The sequence below is a fragment of the Podarcis raffonei genome, chromosome 2 (genome assembly GCF_027172205.1).
Source record: "Podarcis raffonei isolate rPodRaf1 chromosome 2, rPodRaf1.pri, whole genome shotgun sequence".
In the NCBI taxonomy this organism is placed as follows: Eukaryota; Metazoa; Chordata; class Lepidosauria; order Squamata; family Lacertidae; genus Podarcis; species Podarcis raffonei.
The window spans coordinates 5,391,177-5,417,939 of record NC_070603.1 but is presented as its reverse complement, the minus strand read 5'-3'; the positions used below and the strand labels follow the sequence as shown (position 1 = coordinate 5,417,939).

The 26,763-nt window shown below is 48.8% G+C and overlaps 1 protein-coding gene across 1 annotated transcript; it reads right to left on the bottom strand.

Annotated features, from left to right (window-relative positions):
- Positions 1–1,378: 1,378 nt before the first annotated feature.
- PRKAG1 (protein kinase AMP-activated non-catalytic subunit gamma 1) lies at positions 1,379–26,754 on the bottom strand. Its single transcript, XM_053371233.1, has 12 exons — positions 26,627–26,754; positions 14,058–14,106; positions 11,986–12,095; positions 11,667–11,748; positions 11,499–11,557; positions 10,845–10,890; positions 10,464–10,518; positions 8,110–8,236; positions 7,772–7,937; positions 6,163–6,200; positions 4,940–5,086; positions 1,379–2,813 (listed from the first exon to the last, which is right to left on the bottom strand). Exons 1-12 carry the CDS (start codon positions 26,633–26,635, stop codon positions 2,709–2,711), a joined length of 993 nt encoding a protein of 330 aa, XP_053227208.1. The 5' UTR covers positions 26,636–26,754; the 3' UTR covers positions 1,379–2,708.
- Positions 26,755–26,763: the final 9 nt, after the last annotated feature.

Below are 26,763 nucleotides of genomic sequence, written 5' to 3'. Positions count from 1 at the left end.
CAACTTTAACAAACTATGGTGTCCAGAATTCTTTGAGGAAAGAAACATGATTTGAATGTGCTCTAAAGGTATAGTATGTACACTCTCTCTCTCTCTCTCTCTCTCTCACACACACACACACACACACACAGCCATCTTTTATGCTACCTCACCATTGCCCATCTCATCAGCAGCCCCCCCTCCCTGTGCCATCATGCCTCCCCCCAGCTCACAGGCACCACCAGCGCCATAGCAGCTGCCTCCTGCTCCTCAACCCTGGTGGCAGTGGCTGCATGGTCATGGCTGGTGGGGGGATCAACCCAGGGCTGCCCCAAAAAGAGCAAGGAGGAGGAAGATGGCAGCCCAGTGGCAAGTAGAGGAGCACATCAGTCGTGGCAGATGCCCAGTGGTGGCATACACCACCCTCAGGCACACTGGTCAGCCCTGGTGCAGTTTCTGTCCCTCTCAAGGGTTTCCAAGTGTTGCAGCCTCTCTTTCAAGTCTGTTTGCTCAAGCCCAGGCAAAGCGAGCTTCCTGGGAGATTTGTGTAGCTGGAGATCTATGCCAGTGCTGTAGTAGATATCAAGGTGGTCTGCATTTCAGGGTATCCCCATCACGCCCACCATCAAATTGTGTGAGAAGTGCAGGACCATGTCCAGCCCCTGGGTGTTCCCAGACACGCTGGTGTGGCCCAAGACGCACGTCTTCATCTCCACCCCCTCCCACAATGACACCTACTGGGACCACTAGTGCTTCTTCACCAGCGTTGACTTTGAGGATGGCTGGTACATGTGGAACACCACAAAGGACCTCCTGAAGGGGCTGCCAATCCCAGGGGCCAAGGTGTATTGCATCTATGATACGGGTTACCAGCTCTGGAAACCTACGATGACCGCTTCCCCTGCGAGGACCCCATCAACTTCAATGCACTTTGCATAGCAATGTACATTTTAGAGAAGCAAATTAATAAAATGTCCTGGGCATGGCAAAACGAGGCTGGGATGGGGGAAGAGAGAATATAGGTCAGGCTGCTGGATCTCAAAACTATCCACAAACGCCCGTTGCCTCTGCTGCTTTGTGTGGGAGAAGGAAGGTAGGTTGATATTTTTAGAGTGAGGCAGCTGAAAGGGCCACAAATGGTTATTTATTCTTAACTGTATACAGAGAGGCGCTTGTGGGATTTTCTCTCTCCAGTGCCAAAGTAACCTAACTGACCTTGGGTATTTGGGAAGAGGGTCACCTCAGGCAACATACTGCCTTGGTCTAGCCCTGGATGTTTCCCGCTTAACTCAACCCTAGAACTAGAGTCACCTGAATCAGGAAAGAGTTTTCATCCCTTGTGGGAAAATATTTGTTGTTTGTGATGGTTCATTTGCTCTTAAGACAACACAAACTGAAAGAGGATACCTCAATTTTTTATTAAGTACAGAATCTCAATAAAACAAATAGTAGTTGACATCACACAAAGGGAAGGGCCCCGGAAGGATCCCCTGCATGGAGCCGAAATCATTTTTAAAAGTTCCAAGTTGAGGCAGAGCACGGAGAACGACCACTGCCCCCCTCCCAGCCAAAGAAAACAGGAAGAGTGTGGACGGAGCGTCAGAACCGTGGCTTTACAAAAATACATGTTGCACAATTTACATGGGGAGCAGTTGTAGGAATGTACAAAGAGGTGAGTTTTATGGCAAGAAAAATACTCTTGTGCAGTGGAGGGACTAGGCAACTGCCTCTGGTTTGGTAAGGAAGAATTAGGTGCCGATTCTCAAAAGCACTCCTGTTTTTGCCTCAAAAGGAGAGCTTGAATATGCCTATGGACAACCACATTTCTCTCTGCCAGAGCACAGATACAGAGTCCTATCATTGCTAAGTTGACAGGCAGGACTGATAGGCAATATATTCAAGACCAAGGTGAGCAGGAGCTACTGAGGCTGCCCCAAAACAGATCAGCAGGAATTCAGGCACTCTGGACAGCCAACGGCCACCGCAGGCTCATCACAAGGACCTGGAAAGTGGTTTTCAGCTCCTGCGAAGATCTCGTTTGCGCCATTCAGGAACTTACGGAATGGGGTTTGGTTCTGCTGCTGGGAAGGGCAGAGCAGGGGATGGCAACTCTGAAACAGAAACACCCCCCCAACCTGTGCAGAGACTAGGAGGGAAAGAGTATTGCTTGGTGGAAGCGACAAAGTGGCACTAGGATGGAGACTTCTCACCTACAATTCCCTTCTGCGCCCGTATGGCATGCAGAGATACAGGGGTTACGCAAACACACAGTTCGCCCACTCAAGAGTTGCCATGACTTATGCTGCCCACCAGGCACCTGCCGAGGTCCACCTCCTGAGTGTCTGTGTGTGTTTGGGCTTTTCAGGTGGCCCCTTCCCCATGTATCTCCTTTGCAGTTGTCCCAGGAAGCCTGTTTCCCTTTTCTTCCCCTCCAAGCGTGGCAAGTACAGCCCACCTGAGCCTGCAGCTGGAGGGGCCCCCTCGATAGACCTAGCTCAAGGGAACAAGCAAGCCTGGGGGCTCCTTTGCAACCAAAACGGGGAAGGAGGAGACACACAGCCTGGTGAGGTGGGAAATACCATGGGAAGTAGCCCCACAGAGGGTTGGTTGATGACTGGGCTGGCCGCATAGCCTGCTCTGGGCTTCAGCTGGTTGGCCAAAAGGGCGATGCAGAAGGGACAGCTGCTCCGCGCTTCAGGTTCACGGTGGGGGGCTCAGCCCTCCTGCAGTCAGGGCTTCTGACCGCCAGGCAGGACCAGGGCCTGCAGAATATCCGAGAGGGACACGATCCCCTTCACCACATTGCTTTCATCCACCACAACCAGCCGATGAACCTGTGGGTTAGCAGAAAAGGCCTGTGAGGACTTGCTTGACACAGCCAAGATTTAGGGGTGGTAGTGATTTAGAGAGCCAGGTTGGTTTAGTGATCAGAGAGCGTTGGGACTGGGTAAGGTAAAGGTAAAGGTACCCCTGCCCGTTCAGGCCAGTCTTGCCAGACTCTAGGGTTGTGCACTCATCTCACTCTATAGGCCGGGAGCCAGCGCTGTCCACAGACACTTCCGGGTCACGTTGCCAGCGTGACAAGCTGCATCTGGCGAGCCAGTGCAGCACATGGAAGGCCGTTTACCTTCCCGCCAGTAAGCTGTCCCTATTTATCTGCTTGCACCCTAGGGTGCTTTCGAACTGCTAGGTTGGCAGGCGCTGGGACCGAACGACGGGAGCGCACCCCGCCACAGGGATTCGAACCGCCAACCTTTCGATTGGCAAGTCCTAGGCGCTGAGGCTTTAACCCACAGCGCCACCCGCGTCCAAATCCTCATGCAGAGATGAACTTCACCAAGTGACACTGGGCCAGTCATCTAACCTACCTCACAGGGCTGTTGTGGGGGCAAAATACAGAGGGGAGAAGAAACTGTGTACTGACCTGAGCTCCTTGCAGGGAAAAGTGAGGTGTGAATGGGGTAAATTAATACATAAGTAGAAAATTTGTATCTATTTGTCCCCAAGTCTATATGAAAAAGAAATTTGGTGTTCTGGTACTCGTTCTCTTCCCTTGCAAATACTCTCTCATGCTATTCAAAGCCTTCCAAGTTTCTCCATGGAAATGAGAATCCCATCCTTCAGTGATAAGCAACCTTTTACATAACAGTTCGTGGTTAAACAGCAAGTCAAGGGCACCTTTGGTTCCTTGTCAATCCGAATAAGGCTGTATAAAGTGTGGACTTCACTAGCTGACAAATGCTGTTCTGAACTCGTCCTCACACCCCAGGTTTCAGGCAAGACTCTCCCATAAAAAAGTCCCATTGGCCAACTTTTCCTCGTATTCAGTTGTCAGATTATGTGCGCACCAAATTTCAGCTGTTGTAGAAGCACCTTCATTTAACTACTTCCACAAAGAAACCAAAATAACTATTTCAATTTCATCATTACCTTTTCCAGGAGGTGGGGAAATCAACCCATACAAAATCTGGCACATGGGTACCCTGAGTTACCCTGTATTACCATTTAAGTTCCCCAGCTGCAGGAGTGGGGAATCTTTAGCCCCTACAACTCCCATCAGCCCTAGAAAGCCGGGCTCACAGCCAGGGATGATGGGAGTTGTAGTCCAGCAACATATGGAGGCCCAGAAGTTCCCCACAGCTGCCTTATTGAAACAGAGTGGCCAAGGAGCAGTTGGAGAGGAAGGGCTTGTTGGAAGTGTTGTGCTACAACTCAGCTTGCACTGGAGGCTGATGTGTCTGTATGGGAACGAGGCGGCAGAGAGAGGAACCTCCAAGTTTCCTAGACTGTTGTCCTTGCTGACCTAACCTGTGCTGACCTTCCATCAGGTGCTAGACTTGATAAGCAATTCATACCTCCTCCTCCGTTGTCCTCAACTTGGGAGAAGAGACACCTTTTGTGTCTCTCCTGTGAAGATGTAAGAGCAAGCATGGCTCAAGGAATCTCCACCGTAGCTAGAAAGAACCAGTATTTTTCCTATCCAACATATATTCCCTGTAATAAACGTTGCTTTCTTATTTTCCTAAACTCAAGACTGTCTCGGTGTGATCATATCCAGGGTAAAGTGTGCTCCTCCAATCGGGATTCAATACAGGCAACTCCCCATTTATGCACATTCAATGCACATGCAAACGCGTATCACTGCAAACTCGGAAGCTACATGAAAAGGGGCAAAAGCAGCCCTAAAAGAGTGTGGAAATGGCAGAAAACAGCGCCCATGAGCCTTTGCAAGTGCAATCCCAGGAGCCCTTTGAGGCCTGTGGAGAGTTGGGGTCTGAGCAAGGAGGCAGCAACTATAGTGTTTGCAGGTTTTTTCAACTGTGTTCCCAATATACGTGATTTCACTTAAACACGTGGTGCCTCAGAACCTAATCCCAGCATAAAACGGGGAGTTGCCTCTATTAAGTTCAACTTTGCTGAGTGCTTTAACTCCAGATAGGGAGTTAACAACAGGGATTACCTCGGCCTCCACCAACCGGTTGATAATTGTCTCCAGAGTCTCATGCTTGTAACACTTGAGCACACCCTCAAAGTACTGTGAGCGATGCTGCAACGCCTTGGTCACCGTCACATCCAGGTTGTTGTACGTTTTCTCTGCTGCCAGGTTCTAGTCACAGAGAAGACAGACAAGGTTAGGAGATCTGGTGGCATACTTGACCTTCATGCGACTCCCAAAGTCTGTTCCCCCCACGTCCATGTGCAAGAATGTGGGAGAATGTTACTCCCCACTCTGTGAAATTTTAATCTGTGTGGTGTGCTTCCATGCTAGGGCTGCTTGCAGCACATTTACAGGAAGATAAGACAGAAAGACCAGAGGCGCATTCCTTGCAACAATACAGGATTATTCTTTCATCAGTGCTCTGTGATGCCAACACAAGTTAGACCTTGTTGTATCAGCAGCCAGCAGCTGCAGTGAAGAATGTCAACAAAAGTAAATTCCCACAGGAGATTTAAGGGAGTGAGCCAAGTCATGTTCCATGGAGGAAAGGGGTAATGAAGAGGTGGGACTCCAAGGTCACAAAGGCCACATTCACACCCTACATTTAAAGTACTGCAATGCCACTTTAACTGGTCATAGCTTCACCCAATTAATTCTGGGAGCTGCAGTTTGTCTCCTAGCAACTCCCAGCACCCTTAATGAATTATAGCTCCCAGAATTCTTTGGGAAAAGCTATAACTGCTTAAGGTGATCCCATAGTAACTTAAATGTGTGATGTTACTGTGGCCTAAGCCAGCATGAGCCAAGGAAACATTACTTCCTGACTCAAGTCAACTGGACTCTGAGGAAAACGCCACCAACCAAATCCTATTGGCTACTAGCCCACATCACCAACACTTTCTCTGCTGTGGGAAAGGAGAAACGGAGGCTTCCTGGCCCCTTTAACATCCAGAGCTTAGAACCACACCAGTTTTGCAGGTATGCCTAACACCCAAATGGAGCCCCGTGAAAAATATTTGGGGAGAGAAAGGGCCTGCAAGCAAAGCAAAATGTATTCCCATGCATAGAAACATAGAACTGCAGAGTTGAAAGGGATCCACGGGTCATCTAGTCCAACCCTCTGCAATGCAGGAATCTTTTTGCCCATCACGGGGCTCAAACCCACGACCCTGAGATTAAGAGCCTCATGCTCTACCAATTGAGCTATCCCAGCTGCATTCATCAAACACAGGGGAGATACTTACAATGACATCAAACTTGGAGTAAATGTCTACAACCCGGCCTGAAAGAGAGATAGGAGTTTTGTGAGGTGATCTCAATATTTTACTCACTTCCCTCCCCTGATATCTTATGTTGTTCATATCTCTGCTGCAATGACTGTATTGGCTGCACTACCCCCCACAATTCGGAGTGCAATGCATTACAAGCAAAAAGCAGGTGTGTTAGAAAATGCGGCTTACAGGATCAATGGCTGGAGGTGGTTCCGAGAAGAATAGCAACCCACACAGGGGAAAAACACTCTTAGGTCACTAGCCAATTAGAACTTGGCAGAGGAAGAAATTCTTTTCTGACCCCACACACAGTAGCCAGATCCTGAACATGAACAGTTATTATTTCACGGGTGCAAACCCTGACCTTTCAACAAACAAACAAAAATGGGCACGTAAAGCATTCTATAATCTTTTTTAAAAAATAAACTAAACTAAATAAACAGCCAAGAGAAACCACACATATAGTTTTATAAAACACCAGTACAGCATCTTCCTAAAATAATTTCCTAAGCTCCATAAATCCATACAATTTCCAAAAATACCGGTTTCCAAGCAAATTTTCTTCATTTAATTATTAGAAAAGGTATTTAATTATAATAATAATTATACTATAGTACTATAACATTACAATAATTATAATTATATTATAAAAAGGTATTTATTTAATTATTATAAAATGTATCTTCCTTCTGCTTGTAGTGTACACCAATTATTCTGCATAGCTGATATAAATGGGTTTGAGCTAATCCTTTCTTTATTAAATTGTGTTCCACACCATAAGATATTCTTTAAACTTGCTAAAATATTAATCTGTTCTAAGACCAATAACTTGTCAGGATAGAACCACATTCTCAGGTGAGCAAATATAGCCTCTTCGTAATATATTGTAATAGGTGGAACGGCTATCTCTCCATTCTTATTCCTCTGAGTTTTTATGGCTACTGTTTTCATTTGCCAAATAAAATCCTTAAAGCTCCTTTGCTAGTTACCAAGAACTTCAGGAAGAACTCTTATTGGTAAATTCAATAGTATGAATATAACTTTTGGTAGGATTATCATATTTAGAACAATGGTTTTCTTTAGCCAAGGTGTATTCCACTGTGACCAGCAGTTCAATTCACTTTTAACTTCAAGTATCAACTTTTAATGATTGTATTTAGATGAATTATTTAGATCTTGTGATATCTACCTACCCAGGTATCTGAAGAAGTGTGCATGCACACCAAAGCTCATACCAATAACAAACTTAGTTGGTCTCTAAGGTGCTACTGGAAGGAATTTTTTTATTTTGTTTCGACTACGGCAGACCAACATGACTACCTACCTGTATCTACCCAGACATTTGACTGGGGAATCTTTCCAAGGTATTTTAGATCACTTTGTAATTATTCCGTTGGGAAAGTTGTTCAAGTTAAAAGGCTTTAACTTATCCAGTTCTTATTTTTAACACAGTGCAGCTTCTCGTTCACACTGCTGCTTCCAAGAGACTGATTTAAAATATAACCCACTGATAGACAAGAAGTGCTTGAACCCTGACTGTCTACATTGGCTGAGCTCCACTCCCTGCAGAGATGCACCTCACCTGACTCATCCACCACAGGCAACGCAGAAACCCGCTGTTGTACAAAGATGCCCAGCGCCACATAAACAGGGGTGTTGGTATGGACCATGGCAATATTTTCATAGGTGCCAATCTTCAGCTCCTCGATGCTTTTGGACATGAATTCTGGCTTGGGAAACTCTGCAATCTGCAGGATAAGAAGATACAGTTTCTTATAGCAACCTGGAACTCTGTGGACAAAAAGGAACAAGATGGCACCTCACAGCTATGCCAAACAGCTCCGGGGCAGAGGGACGGTAGAGGAATGCAGCAACGCCAGCCGTAAATATTCGAGCTGGCCTGCGCCAGGGGTCACTCACAAACAGCTTGAGGAACTTGAGGATGCGCTTGTGGGTCAAGATGTACAGCGTGTTCCCAGAGTCAGGGTCGATGACAGGCAGGCGGTGGATCTTGTTCCGGATCAAGGAGGTGACTGCATCATACAGGCTGGAAGTCACAAGTTTGGGGGAAGCATATCACAGATGAGAAGCAACAAGGACACTCAGGAGCCTGACAAGGGATGTGTCAAAAGCTCAGGGAGAGGGAGAGAGAGAGAAAGAGGAGGTGCATCTGGGATTCCTGGAGGAGAGGCAATGACTTCTGGGTTTTGCTCTATTTAATTGATGGTCCAACTTATCCCAAGGAGAGGACTGAGGGAGAAGGAAGACACCAGTGAGAGCTGGGAAGGAAGGCTGCCACAAGTGAGAGGTGTAGCTAGTATTTATCTTGCTAAGTCACTTTGAGACTTTTGTATATAAGTGACTAACAGACATAATAAATACTAAATACTTAAAGAATAGCACCACCATCTGAGGCATGTAAGTGAATTGTGGTGAACCACTGTGGAATGACAATTACCGTACTCACAACTGTTCATTTGATATGTTGTAATCCATTTTGGGCACCATTTTGTGGGAAAGTCACTCACAAACAGATGATGAAAATCAGTTGCATATACTGTATGTAACACTAATGTCTCACAACAAATGAAACATCTGTAGAAAACACAACTTGAAAAAGAGACAATGCACATATTTTTGTAAACTAAGAAATCTTTAACAAAAAACGTATTTTTAAAAAATTAGTTGCATATTGGGGGGGAATCCATCTCACAATTCCTTCCTCTTGACTGGGAAAGATGGCAGGATGGGAATCCAAGTAGTCCCAGGAACATAATAATGAGTTAATATCATTATCTCATAGACCTTATGGGGGGCCTAGAACAGGAATAGCCTAATTCTCTATTCTCTGGGGCTGCTCTAGTTTCCAGACAGCGGCCAGGGAGGGAGGAGGGCAAAAGTGTACGTTGTCACACACAAAAAATCCATACAGGTTGCCAGGTTTCTAAAGAAACTTGGCGCAACTACAGCAGGGATGTGGAAACTGTGGCTCTGGACGCCCAACTCCCCTCAGCCCAAGCCAGCATAGCCAACGGTCAGGAATTATGGGAGTTGTAGTCCAACAACATGGGGAATACTCAAGGTTCCCCACCCCTGCAGAAAGGGCTTACTTTCATGCAGCAACACATGGGATCAAGCACAGCTGTGACATTACAGAGAAAAATCAAAGAGAGAGAGGTGTTACGCTGAAGTGCAGTCCCTCCTTCTCTCTTGTACAACTGGAAAACGTATCGCTGTGAGTAAATAGTTTACCACACCTCAACTGAAATTTGGTGGGAACACCAGGGTTCAAATAAAAATTGCTCAGAGTTACCCTGCAGGCCACTAGTTTCCCATCTATGCCATAAAGCAAGTTCACCATCTTTCAGCCTCAGTTCCTCATCTGTAATGCAGCAGTAATAGTCACCTCCTTTTAACAGGACTGTTGTGAGAGGAACTCTAATAAGGACTGTAGATCAGTTATATCCACTCAAAAGCATTTAAATGAAGTATCTGTACATTATCCTTGTCTCTTAAAGGACCATTTCTTTTCAGCTTGCAAATAATTTTGTGGCAAGGAATGGACTTAAGGTGCAGGGCAGAAAGCTTTCTAGGGAAGAACTATGTAGAATCCCACTATTGTCTAGCCTTGCCTAAAAATGGTCCCCTTGTTTCTAAATTTCTCCTCATAACCAAGAGAGCTAGAAAACTCATAAAAGAGAAGCTGAGGTTCTCAGGATGCCAATATTGCATGTGGATGCATGTAGTACCCACATGTGTATGGGGTTGTATCCATTGAGGTTGCCTGGTTTGCACAAGGGCTTCCCCCCTAACCAGTGGAATTTCTGCTCCTTCTACGACCCCATGCACACACACACAAATTATGTGGGGAGAAGAGGGGAAGGGGAAGTTGCATTGCACAAGGGGATGTCCTTCTACCAGTGGGAGAGCTTTGCTGGATACAAGCCAAAGCCCTCTCTCTATGCATTTAGCTTGGCACCAGTAACCTGCTTTCATCACAGGGCTTGTGGCCTGAGCAACTCAGGAGGTACTGGAGAAGAAAGGAGATCAGAATGCGTTTGTGCAGAGGACCACCAAGGCACAAGAGGCAGAATCACTACAGTCCAGGAGCAAGAGATGACTGAGGAATCCACTGACTGGTGGCGGCTTTGGCAGGGCAAAACGAGGAGGCTGCCAGATGGGGCGATGGTAGAAATTTGCAAGAGCTTGGCAAGACTTTTTTTTTTTAATGCAGACACAGTTTAGCCCCCAACCATATTGGCAGAGCTTCTTACCTGGCACTAGGTGAAATGCAGACCAGGGGCTTGAAGGAGTCCTGCAGGTAGACTTCTGTATGTGGGAGACAAAGTCTCAGTTATGCAATGGAACCAAAGTGTTGGGAAACACAGATACTGCGTTGGGTCCCTTCCAACTCTACAATTCTATGATTCTATGCATGGGGAGCAAGAGAAACCTACAGCTCCTCCTGCTGGCCAGGGGAAGGAGAGCATGAATTGGAAACCATGGAGGAAGAAAAGCACTTTGCCAAATGCATAGCAACTCCTTCTCCACCATGGCTGGACACACTCGACACACATTCTTCTGGTTCTAATTCTTCCCCTCCAGAAGTGCTGTGTATTGTACTTGCCCCACACCAACACCCTCCTTCTCCTCACCTCGCCATGTTTCGATCTTGTGCTCCTCCAGCTCATAGATCTGCACCTGCAGACACCAGAAACAGAGTAGATCATCAATGCAGCGGAAGCCACAGGCCTTTGTGCCACCTCTGCAAGTGTTGGGAGCTCCAGCTTGCTTTGGGAACTCAGGGTAGAATTCAATATCCCAGCTATGGAAGAAGTCGTTACCCCACCAATATCAGAGGCAGGAGCCAGCTGACTAGAGCTCTGGACTCCAGAGAGTAACATCAGTGTCCACAATGAGTGAAGAGCTTATTGCTGCTGTTTCTTTTTTCTTTTCTTTTTACTGAATGTATTATTTTTAGATTTGTTACGCTCTGTTTTGTACTGCTAACCATCCTGGAACTGACTGGAGCATAGAAATTATTGAACAGAATAGAAAAACACTCCTGAGACCAAAACTGAAGTCCATCCCCAAAACTCACCCTCTCTAATCTGTATGTTTCCACCCACTCATTGCAGAGGAAAACTTTCAGAAGTCCTAGGGGCTAGAAACTTGTTCTTGGGAAACTCAAAATAGTCAATGGCAGCTGACAATTCTGTATTAAAGACCACTTTCCAGACAAAATCATCTCAGTATATATTGGCTTTTTTTAACGTAGAAGGGGATGATATTGCCCAAAATGTACTTACCATGGCTGATTTGTAGTAGCGATGAAGGATGTTGATGAAATCCGTGATTGTGAGCATTCCTATACGGCAGAGAAAAGGGAGGAAAGAGTTCAGCTTAAGCAGTCAACTGGGGGTGGGCAGGAAGACAAAAGATATCTGTCTTGTGTGCTCCAGAGGAGATACACTTACCTACAAAGCTTTGTGTTTTGCTGTCCCAGAGGGGGGCGGCTCTCACACCATTAGTCACCAGCGCAAAGAAGGCTTTCTTGACCTGAAAGTCAAACAAAAAGTACAGTCACACAGCAGGGCGAATTCAACCACTTGATTCCGTTATTGGAAGCCAGCTCAAAGACTCTGTCCCACTTATGCAGAAACCCTGCTCTTGTCTGTGGGTGTCCCCACTTTGTGGCCAACTGTTAAGAAGGAATGAGGCTTTAAGCTAGGAATCTTGGAAGCCTGCTAGAGGCTCCTCCTCCTCTGCCCTCTGGAAGAACATGGTGCTACCCACCTGCAGAGAAGTGTCGAAGACCACAAGCTTGGAGCTCGTTGGAATGAGGTCGTAGCAGCGATGCGATTTCATGAAACATGTGTAGATGCCGCTGCCGGAATCCTCATCTGCTGCGGAAACAAGCACAAGGGGCCTATGAGTGCAGACTGCCAAAACGCTCTGCACCTCTCAAAAGGGAACAGAAGGCAAAGAAGGAGCATGAGATTTGGAGTTTTCGCCAGAAGCGACTTAGTCATGCTGGCCACATGACCCAGAAGCTGTACGCCGGCTCCCTCGGCCAGTAAGGCGAGATGAGCGCCGCAACCCCAGAGTCGTACATGACTGGACCTAACGGTCAGGGGTCCCTTTACCTTTCCTATGGTGCAGAGGCACATGGAGGAAGAGTGCAAGTCTGCAGAGCAGGAGTTCCCATTCATCCAAGAGTTAGCATGGGGAACTTCAAGTTCTTTTATGTCTCATTATTATTTATTCTTTGTATAGCCTCATTGCTTTACAGAATAATATAAGCTGGTTGTGGGGAGGGAGAGAGAGCCCTGCCTCAAGGAGCTTACAATAGAACAGTAATGATATTATTATCAGGACTAAATCCGCCATGCATTAAAACAATCATGGAAATCAAGCAAATCTGCATTTCTTTATATAGCCTTTTACACCTTCCATTCTGCTGTTTCTACCCACTAAGTCAGAGCACGAATGACTCCTTCCAACCCGTCCTGGTTCAGGCCTTTCTCCTGAGTTTTCCAGCTTATCTCCACAGCCATTCAATATCATTTGCCTTCAAATACTGGAGCCAGAGATTCTCAGGATGTTGAGGCCACACTACCACCAAGCAGGAGGCTGGGAGACTACCTGAAGGCCTGCCTTGGGAAGGAAAGCGTCTTAAAGAGACAAGAAGCTATGAGCCTAAATAGGGGTAGTGGCCATTCCTGGAAAGGCAGGAATTGCATCCTTTACTTCTGCTCTGAATTGCCCAGACAGCCACTCTGGGTGGGAAAATGATATTTTGGCTTGTTCTGGAGAGAAAGACGGTGATGAAGAAACCCTGGACATTTGGTGAGGTGGCAATGCAAGGCTCAATGGCCTAGAGCACAAGGGCTGGACCACAGCTCCCATCATTGCTGACCATTAGCCGTGCTAGCAAAGGCTGATGAGAGCTGGAGTCCCAGGGCCACAGGTTCCCCCTGCCTGGTCTAGAGTGACCCTCTCTGGGGATTGAGGAGTAAGCTTGAGGGGTGTAGGAAGGCAGATATAAAAAATGTCAAATTTCAGTAAGTCTCAGAGTGCGAAAACACATGACAATGAGTCAGCCTATGGCCAAGGGCAAGTGTCCACAGACCACTATCTTACTAGCGACAAGTGATCCCAAGCCAAAGGAATGCTCAACAGCCTTATCCACCCTTTCACTGGGCCTAGGACTCATGTGCATGGTGGTTTGAGAAAGAAAAAATTGCAGTGAGTCTTTCCCTTCATTCCTTTTCATAGTCAAGCCTCTGTACAAGTGAGATACAACTCCACTTCTCCAGGCCTTACAACCATAGAGTTGGAGGGCACACAAAGATAATCAAGTCCAACCTCCTACAATGCAGGAATCTTTTGCCTAACTCACAACCCTGAGATTAAGAGTCTCATGCTCTCGTACCAACTGAGCTATCCCTGAAGGCACAAAGGAGCACCTAAGACTTGGGAGTGAAGTCTTTTCCTGCTGTTTCTTATTTTCTTCGCCCACCCAAACATGAATGAGGGAAATCCCCGACTTTCCCCCCCAAGACCTTTAAGGATGCCAGAAGACTTGTGGATGGGGAGGTGATGGCAAGGAAAAATGGAGGCTGGTTTGTAAGCCAAGCAAATATTGGTGGAGCCATGCTCAAAGTGAGTCAGAATCCCTTAGGAAAACTTTAGCGATCTAATAGGGCCTGTGAGTATCCCATCATCCAGGAGGGTCTTGCTGACTGAAAGGTGAACAGTGCTCTCCAAAGGCACATTTCAAGCACCATATCTTCATAATGTCATCACACGCATAGACCATCCTCTGCTCAGCACCCCAGAGCATCCTCCCGAGGTGTGACACTCACCTTCTGATGAAGGCAGGCTTTTCTCCAGTCCACTCTCAGGAACGGTGGCCTGCAAAGAATAAAACACAGAGAAATAGGAGATCAGGGGTGATCAGCTACAACTCCTCCAGCATCCTGCAGCTGCCAGCACAGACAACGGTCAGGGATTATGGGATGTGTAGCTGAATGTCACCTGGGGAGCCACAGCTTCCCCAAATCTGAGCTAAGGGAAGATTGATTGATTGATTGATTGATTGATTGACTGACTGACTGACACTGACACACACACACAAAGACAGACACATGCAAGAGAGATGCTTGACTGCAACTATTGTATGAACAGTTCAGAAAGGAAAGAAACAAGGGTCTTGCGCATCCAGGCTACCGGGATTTGAACGGGTTCATATTCCTTTTCAGCCATGAAGCTCAGCTTGTCGCTATTACTCAGCCTAGTTACTTCACAGGATGGTTAGGATGATGCAAGGAAGAAAACTTATGTACACACAGATACAGCCCATGCACACACACAAGTCCACAAAGCACGTGGTGGCACAGCAGGAAGACATCCCTCAGAGAGCGCTCGTGTAAGTGAAGGGGGAGGACATTCTCATTTTTTATGTCCAGGATGCAACTATGCATCTCACAGCTGACCCCGAACAAGACTGCTGGCAGTCCCTTTGCTGTCCAATTAAGACCTCCAGTTCAGGAGACCCATCTCCTTAAAGTCAGGGAATGTGAGCACAGCACGAGGAAATGCTGACAATCGCACTTCTGCAGGCTCCTTCCCAGCAGCTGGAAGGGTGGAACTGTGCCCTCGGTGACTCCTGTCCCCTCTCCCACGAAAACTTCATTATGTTCCCACAATGGTCAGCATAGTTTCCAGGGCATGACAAACCCCAGCTGTCGACTTCCAAGCTGGGAAGGAAGCTGCCACCATTCAAAACCTGCCCGGAGACCCTGGTCATGTTAAAATAGGAAAGGTCTCCACGGCAAAGGGAAGTGTGGCCAAGCCTCACCTGAGCAACAAAACCTGTACAGTACAATTTAAAGCTGAACTCTGGGCCAAGATTCTTGCTGCAGTCCAACCAGGAGTCTGCCTACAGAAAGACGTCTTTCTACCTCACACACACACAAAACGGTGTTTACAGGAGAAAATGTAAGCCGAAGATAACCAGAAAAGCAGGCTTCCCAAGCAGATTGCACTGGTTGAAACCAAAACCAGCAAACATCTTGCTGCAGGTGACAAGAAGGTGTTCTGAGATGAATTTGCGCTGAACAAAATTATTTCAGAAATGTGAAGTGTGCAAAATTCTTCCATGTTCTCAGTCTTAAGGACTGCAAGTAAATCAAAGAAAATCCAGATTGTTGAACACACAAAAGTTCTCAAGAAGCGTAACTTTCACAGCAGCATTCAAGCTTCATGACAGTTTTCTTAACATACATTCTGCAGGACGTGGGTGATCAGCCTGTAGCCTTCAGTGCAGACATGGGAACTCCAGAACAATTCTACATGGCCTCTGGCATCCGATTAAACGTTAATCAAGAGACCTCCGGGCATAGGGCAGTATATAAATTCAATAAATCATCATCATCATGGCATGTGAAAACATCTGCACATAGCCTCTCATGTAAGGATGTGGGGGAAAATATTTCCAAGAAAGAGAAGGTTTCCACAGGGTAAGTTTGTCTTTCCATTTTGCATACCGTATTTTTCACTCTATAAGACGCACCAGACCATAAGACGCACCTACCGTATTTTTCGCACCATAGGACGCACTTTTTCCCTCCTAAAAAGCAAGGGAAAATGTGTGTGCGTCCTATGGAGCGAATGCAGGCTTTCGCTGAAGCCTGGAAAGTGAGAGGGGTCGGTGCGCACCGACCCTTCTCGCTCTCCAGGCTTCAGTAAGCTATCCGCTAGCCGTGGGAGACCCAGCTCTCCCACGGCTAGTGGAGCGCTGCATTAATCCCGAAGCTTGGGGCGTGCGGAGCTCAGCGCGCCCCAAGCTTCTGGGTGCCGGCAAGGTCTCCGCTAGCCGTCTAGACCTTGCCGGCACCCAGAAGCTTGGGGCGCACTGAGCTCCGCAGCCCCAAGCTTCGGGATTAGCGCTCCGCTAGCCGTGTCTAGGCTGCGGATAGCAGCCTACTTCCCGGAGCGTCGGGCGCCCTGAAAGCAGAGTGCCCGGCGCTTCAGGAACACATCCGCAGCCTAGGCAACCCTGCGGGAGATCCCGCAGGGATGTCTAGGCTGCGGATAGCAGCCTGCTTCCCGGAGCGTCGGGCGCCCTGAAAGCAGAGCGCCCGGCGCTTCGGGAACACATCCGCAGCCTAGGCAACCCTGCGGGAGATCCCGCAGGGATGTCTAGGCTGCGGATAGCAGCCTGCTTCCCGTAGCGTCGGGCGCCCTGAAAGCAGAGCGCCCGGCGCTTCGGGAAGACATCCGCAGCCTAGGCAACCCTGCGGGAGGTCCCGCAGGGATGTCTAGGCTGCGGATAGCAGCCTGCTTCCCGGAGCGTCGGGCGCCCTGAAAGCAGAGCGCCCGGCGCTTCGGGAACACATCCGCAGGGTGGGGAGCCCTGCAGGAGTTCCCGCAAGGCTCCCCACGCTGCGGATAGCAGCCTGCCGCCCGGCGGGCGGGGCGCCCTGAAGCAGAGCGCCCCGCGCGCCAGGCAGACATCCGCAGGGTGGGGAGCCCTGCAGGAGTTCCCTGCAAGGCTTCCCACGCTGCGGATAGCAGCCTGCCGCCCGGCGGGCGGGGCGCCCTGAAGCAGAGCGCCCCGCGCGCCAGGCAGACATCCGCAGGGTGGGGAGCCCTGCAGGAGTTCCCTGCAAGGCTCCCCACGCTGCGGATAGCAGCCTGCCGCCCGGCGGGCGGGGCGCCCTGAAGCAGAGCGCCCCGCGCGCCAGGCAGACATCCGCAGGGTGGGGAGCCCTGCAGGAGTTCCCTGCAAGGCTCCCCACGCTGCGGATAGCAGCCTGCCGCCCGGCGGGCGGGGCGCCCTGAAGCAGAGCGCCCCGCGCGCCAGGCAGACATCCGCAGGGTGGGGAGCCCTGCAGGAGTTCCCTGCAAGGCTCCCCACGCTGCGGATAGCAGCCTGCCGCCCGGCGGGCGGGGTGCCCTGAAGCAGAGCGCCCCGCGCGCCAGGCAGACATCAGCCAGCCCCACAAGCTCGGGGGACAGCAGGGAGGCGCAGCGCCACTATCCCGCTGTTTCTCGACCTGGTTCGGTTTCCCTGACCTGCTTTTGGGGGGAAAATAAAGGGAAAATTTTTTTCCTTTATTTCCCCCCCAAAAAACTAGGTGCGCCCTATGGTCCGGTGCGTCCAATCGTGCGAAAAATACGGTAGTTTTTGGAGGAGGAAAACAAGAAAAAAATATTCTGAATCTCAGAAGCCAGAACAGCAAGAGAGATCGCTGCGCAGTGAAAGCAGCAATCCCTCTTGCTGTTCTGGCTTCTGGGATAGCTGCGCAGCCTGCATTCGCTCCATAAGACGCACACACATTTCCCCTTACTTTTTAGGAGGGAAAAAGTGAGTCTTATAGAGCAAAAAATACGGTAATTGAAGCTGCTCCAGAAACCTACTAAAGGGCAAGATACTACAGGAAGGAAGTAGCTGGAGGAACGGCTTATGGTTTCAATTGTCTGTCTCTACACAAATGCACAGAGTATGGGAAACAAGTAAGATTAATTGAGTTTTTAATACAGGGTGGCAAATACGACCTGGTAGACATTACTGAAACCTGGTGCGATGAGACTGGAATGTAGGAATTGAGGGATATAACCTGTTCAAAAGGAATAGACCAAATAGGAAGGGAGGGAAAGTAAAGGATATGTAAAGGATGTGTACACTTGTGAAGCACGATTTCTGTTCTCATCCTGAAGCAAATTTCTTAACCCGAGGTACTATTTCTGGGTTAGCAGAGTCTGCAACCTGAAGCGTATTGTCAGGGAACTGCCATCTGAGACGCAGGAGGTGAAAGGGCTCACGGAGGGTGAGAGAGACCATTCAGCTGAGGAGGGGACCAGCAGGGGGAGAAGTGGAGTTCCAAGGGAAAGTGAGTCGGAGGGAGGGCTCAGAGACACTTCGAGCGAAAATAGTGGGGAGGTTTCAGGACCTCCTGTAGGGACACCCACTCCTCGCCGGAAACTGTCACGCCGAGAGTCCAGAAGACGCGTTTCCGTTAAGGAGCTTTTATGCGGGAAGAAGTTCCGTAAACGCCCACTGTCCGATTCAACGAGCGACTGATGGAGCCATGCTTAAGGAGCTCCGTCACAGACAGAGGTTTGTGGACTTAGCCAAACTCTGAGGGACTAGGATTTTACGCACAAGCAGCTCACCATCCCATCACAGCAATCGGACAGTCTCTGAAAGCAGCTTGTGCAGAGAGGCATCATGAGCAACCCAGCCGGAGCCGGGGGAGCAGGAGGAGCTGGAGAGGGTCCAAGCCTGGAAGAAAGGTACAGGGTGTTGGAAGTCCAGCTAGCACTGCAAATGGCGAGGCTAGAAGAAAGGAGGGCGCAGGATGCAGAAAAGGCAAAAGGCGCTACACTAGCAAGAAAGATGCCAGGATTGGTGCAGAAGTTTGGGGGGGACCCCAGGAACTACCAAGCCTTTAGGACAGAGATGCAGTATGCTCTCGAACTGCAGTTTAACGACTTTCCCGACGAGGCATCGCGAGTGGCGTTTGTGATTGGCCATCTCGAAGGGGGGGCGAGAGACTGGGTTAGACCCCTGATGGCAGGGAATAGTGAAATGCTGAAGGACACGAGGAAGTTTTTTCGCGCCATGGATTTGATGTTTTCCAGCGAGATTGAACAGGGACTGGTGCGCAGACAATTGATGGCTTGCAAACAGGGGAGCCGATCGGTTCGTGAGTACTGGACTGAGTTTACAATGTTGATACATAAATTGGGATGGGACCTATCGGCGGAACCCATTCAAATGCTCTTTGAAGAGGGGCTTTCTTCGGCGGTGAAAGACGAACTTTCCCGGGCGCCCAGGGCGGAGTCTATGGACCAGCTGACCAAATCAGCGCTGACCATTGGAGCGCGCCAGGAGGCAAGAGCCTTGGAGAAGCGGGAGGGGAAAGGAGAGCGTTGGAGGGATTTCCGCATTCCAGAGATTCCAGAGCCGAGTTTCCCGCCAGGAGAGCCGATGGAAGTTGGAACAGCGCGCGCGCGCGCAGTTTCAAATCCCAGTGAAGGGAGGAAGAAGGAGGGAAAGAGCGCCAAGAAATGTTATCTCTGCCAGCAGCCAGGTCACTTTGCCAGAGTCTGCCCGCAAAGAAAGGAATGGCAAGGGATGGCGGGAGCTGTTGGGGGGAAGGAGGAGGGAGTCCAGGAGCCAGTAAAAGCCAACGCCTGGCTGCCGTCAGGGCACTGCAGCCAGGCCAAGGAGCAGTAAAAGTGCCCACCCCGGAACCTCCAAGACCAGCCCTAGTAATAGAGGTGTTGCTAGAGCTGGCAAACGGATACCCACTAAAGACAAAGGCGCTGTTGGACTCAGGCAGCTCCTGTAATTTTAAGAGTAAGGAGTTTGCAGCTGAACACCAGATACAGACACTCCCTTTAAGCAACCCCCTGCAGGTGACCACGATCGATGGGAGGGAGCTGTTGGGAGGAGAAGTTAGCCTACAGACCGTCCCAATGGTTATGAGGGTGGCCAGGCACACCGAAAGGATAGCGTTCAATGTGGCCACCCTGGGAGGGGCTCCCGTCGTTTTGGGAATGAGCTGGCTAGCGTTGCATGACCCGCTAGTGGGCTGGCATCAGAGAGTGGTCTCCTTTGGGTCAGCACATTGCCTGGAACACTGCAGAGAGGGAAAGGTGCCAGAAGGGGCAAAAGCCTTTCTAGCAGGGACGGAAGTGGCGGACAAAGGGAAGGTGCCCAAACAATACGCTGACCTGAGCAAGGTCTTCAGCGAAAGGGAAGCAGATAAACTACCACCGCATAGAGACTTTGACTGCCAAATTAACCTGGTCCCTGGGGCCCAGCTCCCCGTGGGCAAGCTGTACGCCATGTCAGACAGGGAAATGCAGGAGTTAAGGGAGTTTATTGATAAAAACCTGAAGAGGGGCTTCATCAGAGAGTCCAGAGCGGTGGGGGGGAGCCCAGTGTTTTTTGTGGACAAAAAAAACACGGATAAACCCAGGCTTGTAGTGGACTACCGGCGGCTAAATGCCGTGTCAGAACCAGTGACTTTCCCCATGCCCAGGATTGATGACATTTTGACCAGGGTGAGGAAGGGAAAGATATTCACGAAACTGGACCTGAGAGGGGCATACAACCTGATACGAATAAAGAAAGGGGATGAATGGAAAACCACCATGTTCACCCCTTTGGGGGCTTTTGAATATCTCGTTATGCCATTCGGATTGCAATCAGGCTCCGCCTGTTTTCAATCGCTCATGAACCATGTCCTGGGACCTTTGCTCTACAAGAATTGCGTGGCCTTCCTCGATGACGTGCTGATATATTCAGAGAATGAGGAGCAGCATGTAAAGGATGTCAGGGAAGTGCTGAGCCAGCTGCAAGCAAACCAGCTGTGGGTGAAATTGGAGAAGTGTCAGTTTCACACCAAGGAGGTGGAATTCCTGGGGTACCGCTTATCAGACAAGGGATTAGCCATGGATCCAGGCAAGGTCCAGGCGGTGCTGGAATGGAAGACACCGAAAACGAAAAAGGATGTGCAAAGGTTCTTAGGGTTTGGGAACTTTTACCGTAAATTCATCAAGAACTTTGCCCACTTAACAGCTCCCATCACAGACTGTCTAAGCAGCAAGAAGAAATTCGTTTGGACGGCGGAGGCGGAGCAAGCATTTGAGGAATTGAAAAGGGCATTTGCTTCGGAAGAACAGCTCCTGCATGTGGATTTACAAAAACCCATGAGAGTGGAAACTGATGCCTCAGACCGGGCGGTGGGGGCGGTGCTGCTTCAGCCAGGGAGCAATAAGTCGGAATGGAGACCATGTGCCTTCTTTTCGCGTAAGCTGAACAAATCCGAGAGGAACTACACCGTATATGACCGAGAACTACTCGCCATTCACGAAGCGTTCCGGGGATGGAGACACTTACTAATTGGCGCACAGCATAAGGTGCAAGTGTGTACGGACCACAAGAATTTGGAGTATTGGAGAACGGCACGAGTGCTCAACCAACGACAAGTGAGATGGGCCCAGGAGTTCTCCAAATTCCATTTTGAAATCTGCTATGTGCCAGGTCCAGAAAACATCAGAGCGGACGCTCTCTCTCGCAAACCTGAATATTTGGAGGGGGAGGGAGCGCCTGAAGAGAGACATATTATCCCAGAGGACCACTGGGTGTGTGGGGCGGCCTGGGTGGGGCAAAGAGAACTGGTAGAGGGAACGGTAAATGATGAATATGCCCAGGATAAGCTCAGAGGTTTAAGGAGAGAGGGAGAAGACCCCGGAGGTTTTGAAGAAAGAAACGGGGCATTGTATTACAAAGGGGCACTATATATACCCGAAGGGGAATTGAGGGGGAGAGTACTCAAACAGCTGCACGACAATCCCACAGCGGGGCATTTTGGGCAACACAAGACCATGTGGTTGGTGACCAGGGAGTTTTGGTGGCCCAAGGTGAGGGAGGATGTACGGGAGTATGTGAGAAGGTGTGACCAATGCCAGAGAGCCAAAGGAGAAAGGCGGGCACCAGCGGGGTTATTAGAACCGTTACCCACACCAGAACGACCGTGGGAGGCGGTATCGATAGATTTTATGACTGATCTGCCTAAATCCCAGGGGAAAACCGCCATACTAGTCGTAGTAGACCTGTTAACTAAGATGGGTCACTTTGTAGCTTGCTCACATGCAGTCACGGCGGAAGAGACAGCGAAATTGTTTGTAGAACATATTTTTAGGCTGCATGGCGCCCCCTTGAGGGTGGTCTCCGACAGAGGGAAACAGTTCACGTCCAGATTCTGGAGGAAACTTATGAGCTTGTTGCACGTAGAGGTCAACTTTTCGACTGCCAGGCACCCTGAGACCAATGGGCAGGCGGAGAGGGCAAACGGTATCCTCCAACAATACCTGAGGTGTTATGTCAATGACAGAGAGAACGATTGGGTCGAAAAGTTGGCGCTAGCGGAATTTGCTTACAATAATGCAGAGAATGTGTCCACCGGGATGAGCCCCTTTTTGGCTAATTATGGGTGCCACCCCAGGGCGTTTCCAGGGGGAGGAGGGGAGAGATGGAGTGTCCCGGCCGCTGAACATTTTGTAGAAGAAATGGAAGCGATCCATCGTCAACTCCAACTCAACTTAGAAAGGGCCAAAGAAGAATATAAGAGGCAGGCAGACAAGAGCAGAAGGGAAGGTGAAACCATTAGGGTGGGGAGTCAGGTCTGGCTATCAACCCAAGGGTTGCCGTTCAAGGGGGGTTGCAAGAAATTGAGACCCAAAAGATTGGGACCATTTGAGGTCATCCAACAGGTCAATCCAGTGGCTTTCAGACTCCGGTTACCGAACCACATGAAACTGCACCCAGTATTCCACAGGTCATTACTGTCACCATATAGGGGGGAAGGTGAAGGGGTATCCACACGGGGGCCAGCCATAGAAGAAAGGGAAAGCAGCAACCATGTGGCGGAAATCATCGACTCCAGGTGGAAGGGTAATCAGGTGGAGTATTTGGTCGCGTGGGAAGGGGAACCGGAGTCGGAAAACACCTGGGTGACGGCAGAGGAGGTCCGTGACGAGATCTTGATCGAAACGTTCCACCAAAGGTTCCCCAGGAAACCTCAGCCAGTAGCGAGGTTCCGGAGGGAGTACTTTGGCACCACCGACGATGAGGAGGAACTGGAAGGATTCAGGGAATCGGAGTTGGAAGGAGGAACAGACTCCGATGAGGAGGAGTACTTGGAAACCGGAAACAGCAAGAGGTGGAGGGAAGTGTTCGAAACTTCGGAAGATGAGGGAGGTTCCTTCAGGGGTTTTGCTCCCTCGCCTCCCGTAGAGGAGGGGAGGGAAGGGGGTGAAGGGGGCCCTGGAGGGGAGGTGGATGTCAGGGAACTGCCATCTGAGACGCAGGAGGTGAAAGGGCTCACGGAGGGTGAGAGAGACCATTCAGCTGAGGAGGGGACCAGCAGGGGGAGAAGTGGAGTTCCAAGGGAAAGTGAGTCGGAGGGAGGGCTCAGAGACACTTCGAGCGAAAATAGTGGGGAGGTTTCAGGACCTCCTGTAGGGACACCCACTCCTCGCCGGAAACTGTCACGCCGAGAGTCCAGAAGACGCGTTTCCGTTAAGGAGCTTTTATGCGGGAAGAAGTTCCGTAAACGCCCACTGTCCGATTCAACGAGCGACTGATGGAGCCATGCTTAAGGAGCTCCGTCACAGACAGAGGTTTGTGGACTTAGCCAAACTCTGAGGGACTAGGATTTTACGCACAAGCAGCTCACCATCCCATCACACGTATGTAACCTGAAGCGTATGGAACCCGAGGTACCACTGTAATGAAGTTTTTAATATTTGAATGTTTCACTGTGTTTTTATATTATTATATTTAGTTGGAAGCTGATCAAAGTGGCTGGGCAACCTAGGCAGGGCATTATTATTATTATTATTATTATTATTATTATTATTATTATTACTACTACTACTACCACCACCAAGTTCATGCTCCTTGTAACTATAATTCCTTGAATGTCAGTTGCCATCACCTTTATAATTTTAAAAAGGATTATTAATTTTTTGTTTGTTTCATGTCTCATTTAAAAATATAATTCGCACTACAGAAGCCTCCATATACTTGCGCATACTCCCAACTCAGGCACATATGTGCAGGGATTCTTTAACTACAGTCTCTGTATGAGTGTACATAAACCCAACATTTAGCTTCAACATACACTCTGGCTTCAAACACCACAGGCAGACAATCTCACATAGCGTGAGCAATACAGATAAATATCTGCATTTAAAAGAAAACTGTTCCGCTGCAACCCAGCACTTCCCCGTATACGTAGCCTGCAAACCTATTGAACCATCACCACCCATGTGTGCTGCTCTCTTTGCTTGCCAGTGTCCAGAACTGGTGGGCTGTCACTCCTGCTGTAGTTCCACACCAGTTGGTGCGTCATGCAGGAGGCACCATTGGGGGATATAAATAAGAATTGGGATTAGACTAGGGAAGGTCACGGCTCAGTGGCAACAAGCCTCTGCTCACATGTAGCAAACAGCAACGGAATCAGAGAGGAGACAGGCTCTCATGAGCATAGATAATTGGATTTAAAGGCAGCTGGAGAAATTGCCCTCCTCATGGACTCTGAAAACTGCAGACTTTTCAGAGAACTTGAACATTTGCTGTTACAGTAAAGGCTTCTGCCCACAATTTCACCAGTTGGTACAGAAAACAAGCTGAGCAGGCTTTATAGCTTCCTATTCCTGGCCACGCCTGAGCACACCAATAACAATTTCTACCATGCCATTGTTTCTCCCAGAGCCTCCACAACACAGGAAAGAGGCACCCGGCAGCCAGGATTTTTGAAAAAAATTAAGCCAGTTGAACAGGGCAGAGGCAACATTTCAAATTCCTTCCAGGGGCGCAAAGCTTTGGCAAATTATCAGGTTAGATCAAATGCCTCCAGTGAGATACACCACGACTTAAAGAATTATTAGTAACGCTTCAAGTGAGAATATCACAAGACCTCCAAGGACAACAGACTGATACTTACAAAGCAAAACAAAAAGGGGCATGTTATTATGCTCCAATACCAATAAGTATTATTCTTCCTGGGATTCTGAATGCAACCCAAACTTGAGCCACTCTCCTTTTTATGTTTAATTTTTACTTTTAACTAAATTGATTTTCTCTCTTCATTTCCTTAGTTCTTACATGATACAGAATTCCATGTTTTTTATTTAATGAAAAGAAATATTAAAAAGAAAAATTGAGGAGGATTAAAAAAGATGCTTCTGGCATAATAATGCCTCATAACTATTTTTTAAAAAGAATGTTAATGGCATATTGCATTATGCTTGTTGCATTGAAGCATCGCTATGAATAGAACACACATTATCTTGAAAGGAGGGTAAGTACAAAGCCAGAGCAGATATTTCATGATGCTGCAACATGCTAGGCCACATCGCACCACATACCCATGTTTACTCAGAAGTAAATCTCATTGAGTTAATCTAACTCTGCAAAGGACTATGACCTTTGCCTGCCCCACGTTCCCTCCAGGAAGAATCAGAAGACACTGCTGCTGTACATCCCATCAGTGCACACAGTTCTCAGAGGTTAAGGCTGTATTTGCAGAGAAGTTTCTTTTACTGACAGCAGTTGCTGCCAAGGCAAATGGCTTCTTTGCAGTCACAGTGGATGGGAAGCAGCTCTGGCTCTGCCTCCTTTTCATTCCCAAAGAGGGAAGGAGGTGGCTAAGTTAACTTGCAATCCTATACTCAGTTAAAATAAGTGGGGTTTTTTCATTGTATCCTTAAGGAGAAGATATGCAACAGAGATCCAGATCAGCAAATGTACTTGAGTTAATTGCATCTTAAAGCTTTTCAAATTAGTCACAGAAATAGCTGCTAGCATCTTTATGTCCCCCCCCCCGCCAACATCCCAGACATTCTTTTACACCCCTATAGTTCTGTCTTAAGCATGAATAGTTACAAGCAGGCTGCAGTAACATTTGCATTGACAACCAGGAACAAGTTACTGTCACTCCACCTCAGCCCCGCCATTTACAATATGGGGATAACAACCAACTTATCTTTAGTGTCATCATGCAGGTGCAGGTTCCTAAGATAATTCACATGGAGCACTCTGCACACTCTAAAAGCACTACATAAAAGCAGCAATTACACACACACTATCTATACACACACATATATAATATATACATGTGCTCACTAGACCATTTTGATCAGCCTACATGGTACTACTACAGGTGCCACGTAATACCCATTCTGCACTTGTAAGAACTGGACCATTTCGTAATATGGCAGCTATGGAACTCCCAACCTATTGAGAGCTCAAGCAGGCGCCTCCATTGTACTCTGGAAAGATCCAGCACCCGCTGAAACCTCTCCTGTTTAGATAAGCCAACCCAGATGCTTAGGAAGTTGAAGTGATTCTAATCTGTTCTAGTCTTTTAAACTTCTGCATGTTTTAGGAGGGTCACGAACCTTTCTCGATTTCACTGTTTTATCTTTTTGTGAACTGCTTTGAGGCTTGGTTTGGTTTTTTCACAATCAAGCAGCGCATAAATTTTACGAAACAAAGTAGACGGAGACATACAGCTACAGGTACTGACACAACACACACGATCTAGCCCTGATGTGATAGCTCAGTCGGTAGAGCGCGAGACTCTTAGATCTCCGGGTCCTGGGTTCGAGTTCCGCGCTGGGCAAAAGGGGTTGCACTGGACGACCCTCGAAGTCCCTTCCAACTCAGCCATGATTCTGCAGCCTAGCTTAAAAGACCCCCACCCAATGAAGTCCCTGCGGCCCCCAGAGCTCTCTCTGAAGGGTGGGGAAAGGGAGGAGCAGCAGGAAACCTCCCTCCGAGTAGCCGAGAGGGAGGAGGGAGGGAGGGAGCACGAGACGGAAACTCCCGAGCCCCGCTGCCACTTACCGCCTCCATGATCCCCGCCGCTGCCCCCGGAGAAGGGGTGGCAGCTCCCGCTCCAGTTACCGCCCAAGCATAAAGCTGAGCGTCCGCCTTGACGCATCACTGCCCTCACTTCCGCCAGGACGCGGCGTCACGGAAGC